Raw genomic sequence first — 8217 nt, forward strand, 5'->3', positions numbered from 1 at the left:
TTTGTCGCATGCATTCATTGATAATCTTATTATTATAATTGAGATCAACTAAACTACAGTTATTTAGTTTTAATGTGGGCATCGAAACGGTCACCTTTGAATATATAATGATATTTTTAATTAACTGAATCAAGGCTAAAGGGACTGTTTTACATACCTTCATAAAATCTTTATGGCAGCAGCTAAGGTTTGAGATGTTCTCATCCTCCAGGTTCAGTGGTTGAATGAATGAACGCGTCAGTTCCGGGTTTGTCCGCTTGTGCGTGCTGACGTACGACGTACGTCGTCAGGCCGCGTTACGTAAGCGTCGATTGCCGAGTCATGGATCGCTGTTTAAACGCCACAAGGACGTCGGTTCGGGAGCGGAACCGGGCTCTGTTGATGGGAGGAGAAGCAGAACGTTATGTAGACACACAAATATTAGGTTCTGGTTCTGGTTCTGGTTCGAGTTGAGGAGACGAGAGACGCCGGCTAACTGCTAGCTTGACGGACTGCGTGTCTCTGCGCGGAGCGGCTTTTTATTTATCAGATTTTAACGGAAGGTAAATAAAAATAACAACAACGCAAGAGGTTAAATGTCTTAAAGTTCGTGTCTTTTGTCTGCGTGTTGCTGTTGAGATTATTTACATTCCTTGCTCAAATTTCAGCACTCTACTATTCGGTTACCTGTAACCTTGTCGGCGTTTTATTTATTTATTTACTTATTTATTTATTTATTTAGGTGTTTTTTTTTTTTTTTTTTGACGTATGTTGAAGTTTAAAGCGTCATTTTACTATTTTTGCCTTTTTTAAAATATGTACTCAAACCTTCAAAAGTTTTAACTCCTCCTTTTTTATTTTTATGTTTAAAAAAAAAAAATCCAAAACAGCTTTTTATTCTATATTTTTTTATTTTTAAAAGTGCCTTTGATCATTTTTAAGGGTTGACACTTTAATTGTTTTTAAGTCCTCCACTTTCCTGATTGTTCAAGCTGAAGCTGTAAAAAGTGCTGAGTCATCCTGTGTGGCCATGACGCAGCATATTGTGAAACGGTGACAAACCTGCTGAGATGTTGATCAGAACCGATTTTAAAGATTCTTACTGTGTTTGATGCAGCTGCAGCCATGCTCATCCAGAGCTACTGCGAGCTCAACACCTCCATCTCCCACACCTGGCTGGATGAAGGCATCTCCCCCTGCTTCTACTTCACCCTGGTCCCCACCATCCTGCTCAGTGTCTCCTTCCTCCTCGGCGTCATCCACTGCGTCTTCTACCAGAAGTTCGGCACGGCGATGGAGCCCAAGTTCATCCCGCGCTCCCGCCTCTACGGCCTCCAGCTGGTCCTCTCCGCCCTCCTCCTGCTCCAGTTCCTGGGTGGGATGATCTGGAGGGCTTCCAGCGCCGGAGAGCTCCCGGGGTACGTGGTGCTGTACGGCTGCTTCTCCACGCTGGGATGGGCCTGGGCTTTGGCTCTGCTCAGGGTGGAGAGGCGGAGGGCCCTGCTGATGGACCGGAGCAGGGGACACAGCGCCGTCCTGCTGGTGTTCTGGGCCGTGGCGTTCTCGGCTGAGAACTTGGCCTTCGTCTCCTGGTACAGTCCTCACTGGTGGTGGGGGCTGGAGGACGACCGGCAGCAGGTGAGGAAAGCAAGTTATTTTTTATCTGGTTTGAACTAGGCCTGTCGCGATAAACGATAAATCAATTAATCGCATGATAAATGAAATTGATCGACCTCATTTTCATTTATCAGCTTTATCGTTTCTTCGCGTCTCTCTCTTTCTACTGAAGACACTGGATGACTCGACTCCGGTGCTCTTCACTGACCCCTCCCTTTCTCTTTTAAAATCCATTTTAACCGTCTAAAATTGCGTTTTTGGATTAGCCCATGTCACGTCAAGGGGCCTCCCTCCCATTTTTCTTAAAGAGACACGCTGCTCGCTCCCTCACTATCCATCCTTCAGTTCAAACACTTATACTGCCATCAGGTGGTCAACAAAAGGTACTACACTCAAAACAAATTAACCGACATTTCTTCTTAAATCTGACAATAATTACTAATTATTGTCAGATTTCAAACAATATTATCGTTTATCGCAATAATTTCTGAGACGGTTAATCGCACAGCAAAACTAGCCCGAGCATCATAAATCAACTTTCATTGTCGACCTGTTGTGTCTTTGGAGCCGCTCCTCTATAAACTGTGCCGTAACCACCCAGACCGGAGCACAGGATTTGTCTTTCGATGAGTCATTGAATGACTATGAATGGCTGTTTTACGAGCGTTAAATGACTGTCCATGTTCATATGGATCATATGAACCCCTCAGGTGCAGTTTGCTCTGTGGCTGCTGCGCTACGTCTGCACCGCTCTGCTCTTCTTCATCGGCCTCAGAGCGCCCGGCTTGCCTCGAAAACCCTACCTGCTGCTGATCAACGAAGACGAACGCGACGTGGAAAACGGTGGACAGGTAGGGGCGTGCGTGCGGTTCACATCGATCTGTTTTCAATTGCTTTAGCCTGGCATTACTAGTTTTAACCTGTGTGTTTTGATGTTGCTAAATGGGGCAGAGTCTATAAATGTTGAGCGGTATTAGTTGATCCTTGACACTTGTCCTTACAATCTGCTCGTAGTTTATGTTTAACGTGTTTGTTCTTGTCAGAACTTGTTGGGAAGAACGGAGCAGAACCAGTCCACCTGGCAGGGTTTCAGGAAGAAGGTCCGCCTTCTCCTTCCCTACATGTGGCCGCGGGGCAGCATCTTCCTCCAGCTTCTGGTCCTGTTCTGTTTGGGGCTGCTGGGGGTTGAGAGGGCTGTGAATGTCTTTGTACCCATCTACTACAAAAACATTGGTGAGTGAAGCGTCCTCTTCAATTTCAACAAGCCAGTCTCGGTATAGAAGACGTCAAGTGTCGTATGTTAAAAGGTGTTTTTAATCTTTCGTTCAGTGAATGATCTGACCGGTGGCAGCAGCTGGCACACTGTAGCCACCACAGTGGGCGTGTATGTGGTGCTCAAGTTCCTGCAGGGTGGAGGTGCAGGTAGGAAATTAAAATTAAATCCCCAGCTTTACTTGAAAAATGCATTTCACCATCAGCGTTTGGAACTCCATTTTTATGATCATTATGTGGTATAGTCGTAAACGTACTATTGTCCGAGCCATAACTTCTGGTCAACACAAGATAATTTAACGAAAGCTGATGCACACGTGCATCGTCGCTAGGTGGAGTGTGGCGTACACTTTTCATGCCCTCCAAGGTCAAGGTCACAAATCGAGCTTGACCGATTGGTGCATGATAATTTGTGGGCGTGCGTTTAACGTCGGGGTTCGCAGCGACTCTGGAAATCATGGAAAACCTGGAAAATGACCGACTCCAACACTGATCTACTGATTAAACAATGACCTGAGATTTTAATGTGTTCATGTATCAATGCTGGTGTTCTAGCATCACTGAGTCCACGTTCTGCTGCCACAGAGTACATGTATCCTCACTGATTAGCAATAGTGGCTGTTTAGTTTATGATTTTTATAGTATAATTAATTACCGTAATCTCTGGAGTATTGAGTGTATTCGAATATAAGCCACGCCCACAAAATAAATAAAGAAAATATTAATAATACTTTTGTACGTGTGTGTGTATATATGGAGAGAGACGTGTACTGGGCAGCTCTGAGTGCCTGGGTGTGATGAGGCCAAATGTTTTGGTGGCAGGAAGCTCTTTAGCCCGTCCAAAACCAAAAAACCATAAATTAGCTGCAACATTGTAAACACCGCGGGGTTCAAAGCGTGTGAAAATAGAAGCAGCTTATAGACTGGAAATTACATTATTAGGAATGATTGGTAGCCACATACTATAAGTCACGCTGGTCTCAGGTCTCTCTTGTAAATGAGTCCCCGAGACTCAATGGGATTAACTTGTATAAGTAAAGGTTGAATGAATAGGCTCTAGTACCCTGAATGTGTTGTATGCAGTACTCTTGTACTACTACAAATTATGATTTTTCTTTTTTGACAGTTTCTTTGTTGACTTTTTTTCCCAGGTTCCTCTGGGTTTGTCAGTAACTTGCGTACTTTCCTCTGGATCCGGGTGCAGCAGTTCACCAATCGAGTGGTTCAAGTCCGCCTGTTCGCCCACCTGCACTCACTGTCACTGCGCTGGCATCTGGGACGCAAAACCGGCGATGTGCTGAGAAGCATCGACCGCGGAACCACCTCTATTAACAGCCTGCTCAGGTACGACGTCACAGGGATTTCTTTGTTTGTTAGTTAAAATAATAAAAGAAGACTCAAAACTAAAGCTAATCGTGAAAATTGTTCATAGTTCCACCTGGGTGTGTATTCGGTCCTTCATGTTTTCCAGTTAATCATAAAATAAGTCAACTTTTTTTTCTTACAGCTACATAGTGTTCAGCATCTTTCCAACCATCGCTGATATCGTCATTTCCATCATCTACTTCAGCACAAATTTCAACGCCTGGTTCGGCCTTATTGTCTTCGTCTGCATGACTGTGTATCTGAGTAAGGGGTGAACCTCAGCTGTGAAACACTTCATTTATCTTGACCCATGTGCATAAACTTGATTAATGTTCTGATGGCTTGTTGATGCTCCTTAGCTTTGACCATCATAATCACGGAGTGGAGAACCAAGTACAGACGAGAAATGAACCTGCAGGACAACGCCGCCAAGTCGAGGGCCGTGGACTCGTTGTTGAACTTTGAGACGGTACGTCAGACATTTTGTCTAAGCATTTCATTGTCCTGACACAGTCGGACCCCTTAAGATTAAGGTTGAGCCTGAAAACCAACATGAGATATAGAAAAAAAAATCTCAGATTATGCTGCCGTTTTATGTTAATACGAGAGTCTTTGACTTGACCTCTTTTTTTTAAATTGATGATACAATAAATATCGTATTTTCCACCTTACATGTTCCACCGCCCTATAAGTCGCATCAGTCCAAATATGTGTAATAAAGTATAAAAATCCATAAATATGTCACTTCGCCGTATAAGTTTCATCGATTACGCGTCACCGCTGACAACCCGGAAATGTGGGCCGGTGTTGTGCCAAAAATCGATTGTTTGCCAAATGGCGGCCACGGGGGCGTGCATGGGAGGACTTTTTAAAAAGAATTTAACAAGAGTAGCACTTAAAAGCAATTATTTGTTTACTATGGCAAGCCGATTGTGTCAATAATAACCACTTTTACCTATTACATGACACAACGGCATGCCATACTACTCGAGTGTCATCTAATGGCTGAAAATTATGGCAAGCCGATTGTGTCATTAATAGCCACTTTTACCTGTTACATGACACAACGGCATGCCATACTACTCGAGTGTTATCTAGCGGCTGAAAATGTTATATTTTCAGTCAGAATGAATGAAATCAGTCATATCTCAGCCAAAAATTGGTTTATAAATAAGGGGAAAAAAACATAAACAAGTCGCTTTGGCGTATAAGTCGCAGGGCATGAAAATTATACAAAAAACTGAGTTATAAGCCGACAAATACAGTAGTGGTGCACGTATGAGAACAGAAAGTGTTGCTATTTAATTCCAACGTTTGACTTATCAAGCCCCATGATCAGAGATACTTGGTAAAACCCAAAAGAGAGTCAAGTTTGCAAGGTTGAAGTTCATGGCAGTAAAATCAGAAAAAAGGCTGAACACGTCTGGCTTGTTGAGGTTTGTTTCCAGAAGAAAACCTTTTTTTTTTTTTTTTTTTTTACAGCACAGCTTCGACGTACAAAACCTCATCTGAAAAATAACAAAGCTCCTGAAAGTAGCGTAGAAGACAACAAAGCTTTGCCCCAGTGATGTTGAAACACTGATAAGAATATACAGAACGTATGTTTTTGCTGCTAAAGGTGGTTTAAAACTGCTGTTTTCCATTCTGTGCTTCTGCGTTCGGCCTTAGTTTTGGTTTAAAGCGTCCAAAATGTGTGATATTATTATTATTATTATTATTATAGTTCTGCTTCGTGTAAGATTGTTTTTACCTCGTTGTAAGCCCTGGAAAGGACCGGAGCAGTCTCATGTGTAGATGTCCTGATAAGTAAAACCATAAATCTGAAAGGGTGTGTAGTTTCTTGTTGACCTTGACCGAAGTTGTAAATTTTAAGCAGTCTAATTAATGGGCAGTAAACAGTTGCAGAGTAGTGGAAACAAAGGTGGTAAATGTGTTCTGTGATGCCCTAAAGACAAATGGGGCTAAAGTCAAGTCAAATTTATTTATAAAGCACATTTGAAAACATCAGCTGTTAATAAAGTACTTAATAAATAATATTAATAATAAAATCAATGGCAGTAATTAAAGAAAAATAATCAAATTATTAATGCGGTACATGTGGTGGAGTGAAAATTACGTACACACTCCCAGTTACATCCAACAATAAAATGTATAAGAAAAACCATAATAAGATTTAAGATAAGAAATAACTAACAACAAACTGTGTATGAACTATTGGGTTTTAAGGGCATATAAATCTGACAATCATCAGCATAGCAGTGTAATGAAAGACCATGTTTCCTCAGGATAGACCCCAAAGGGAGCAAATAGAGTGAAAACAGAAGGCTTCCGAGAATCGAGCCTTGCGGAACCCCGCAGGAAAGATGTATTGAAGCAGATAAAATATTACCAACGTTGACACAAAACAAAAGCCGCTGTCACTCGTATAAGAACAGAACCACTCTTAACGTTGCATCTGTGATGCCAACCCAGTGCTCTAACCTGGATATAACGATACTGTGGTCAACGGTGTGAAAAGCCGCGGTAAGGTCCAGGAGTACCAGGATCACAAACTGACCAGGGTCATTTGCTAAAAGTTTGTCCTTACAAGCCCTCACTATAACTGTTTGTGCTGTGCAGTTTAAAACCAGACTGAAAGAGCTCAGAAATTCCATTTTCATTCAAAAACTCATTTAATTGAATAAAAACTATTTTCTACAAGATTTTAGAAAGAAGGGGAAGTTTTGAGATTGGTCTGAAAGTAATAAAAAATAAAAATTCTGCCGTTTGTTTTATTTTTACAGGTTAAAGTCTACTTTAAAATATCAAACTTAGTTGTTTTATTTGTTTTCCTCTAACAGGTAAAATATTATAATGCAGAGGACTACGAGGTCCGACGGTTTGAGGACTCCATTTTGAAATATCAGGTACGTCGGAGGAATTCGTTTAGCGGCACATCATGTGCAGTTTTACTACTTTGGCATGATTTGTGTTATTTTAGCCGTTCCTGTAGAAAAGCGTTCGGCTCATTAAAGAGATTGATGCTGTCGCTTTTTGTTTTGTTACTTTTATATTTTTCAAAATATTTAACTTGACGAATAGTTTCCCCAAAGTGATACGTTAAGATCTGTTTCGTCAAAAATGTTATTTTAAATTTTTTTATTTTTTTTTCTGCGAAAACGCCATATCTCTCGTTTTGACCGATCCAGTTGCTAAACGATGACCAGAAGAACATCTGCTTCTTCAGTTTGGACCTGCGAACAAACTAAAAAATAATTTTCTGCACATTTTTGTTTTCTCGGGTTTACCAGAATGTGAAGGTACTTGGAAATATTAATGAAGAAGAAAATGTTTTTGTGAAGACGTTACTTTTAAAATCACATAATGGACCAAAAAAAAGGAAAAGTTTAGAAGTTGGAATAAATGCGTCAGGAGCGGAGGAAGGAGAGATGGACCGCGGAGGGTGGCACAGTGCACGGGTCCGGCAAGATGGTTCGATACAACCCACCGCTCTCCGAGCCTCTTCAGTCCACTGGGAATTTGCTGAGACCTACGTGGTCCATCAGCAGCTCGGTTCGTTCCACCAGAACTCCACTTTCCGGCGCCTTTCTCACCTCTGGCTCAGACTCGGGCCTGTCATGGCGGCCGTCTCCATGATCCTCCATCTGCATGGACCAAACTCTACGGAACAGTTCTGTTCCACACGGAACTTTGAATGTTCTGTGTCTGCTGGGCCCGGTTCTGGAGGGCAGCCATCATCCGTTGCAGCAGTCGTTCTTATCATCATGCTGCTAACAGGACCACGCTATTAACAGGACCACACTATTAACAGGACAGCGTTGCTAACAGGACAGCGTTGCTAACAGGACCACACTATTAACAGGACAGCGTTGCCAACAGGACCACACTATTGACAGGACCGCGTTGTTAACAGGACCACGTTGCTAACAAGACCGCGTTGCTAACAGGACCACACTATTAACAGGACAGCGCTGCTAACAGGAC

General features: G+C 42.3%; 1 protein-coding gene across 1 annotated transcript in view; it reads left to right on the forward strand.

Annotated features, from left to right (window-relative positions):
- The first annotated feature begins 291 nt into the window (after nucleotides 1-291).
- The window catches only part of abcb6a (ATP-binding cassette, sub-family B (MDR/TAP), member 6a), a 13456-nt gene continuing 5530 nt past the window's right edge, over nucleotides 292-8217 (forward strand). Inside the window, exons 1-9 of the mRNA XM_037696510.1 lie at nucleotides 292-542; nucleotides 1097-1617; nucleotides 2307-2447; nucleotides 2640-2829; nucleotides 2926-3018; nucleotides 4020-4212; nucleotides 4376-4497; nucleotides 4593-4702; nucleotides 7074-7139. Of these exons, the coding sequence (XP_037552438.1) occupies nucleotides 1105-1617; nucleotides 2307-2447; nucleotides 2640-2829; nucleotides 2926-3018; nucleotides 4020-4212; nucleotides 4376-4497; nucleotides 4593-4702; nucleotides 7074-7139 (1428 nt within the window). The 5' untranslated portion in view covers nucleotides 292-542; nucleotides 1097-1104. The remainder of the gene's footprint in view (nucleotides 543-1096; nucleotides 1618-2306; nucleotides 2448-2639; nucleotides 2830-2925; nucleotides 3019-4019; nucleotides 4213-4375; nucleotides 4498-4592; nucleotides 4703-7073; nucleotides 7140-8217) is intronic.

Source organism: Nematolebias whitei, chromosome 23, assembly GCF_014905685.2.
Source record: "Nematolebias whitei isolate Nwh7 chromosome 23, NemWhi1, whole genome shotgun sequence".
NCBI lineage: Eukaryota > Metazoa > Chordata > Actinopteri > Cyprinodontiformes > Rivulidae > Nematolebias > Nematolebias whitei.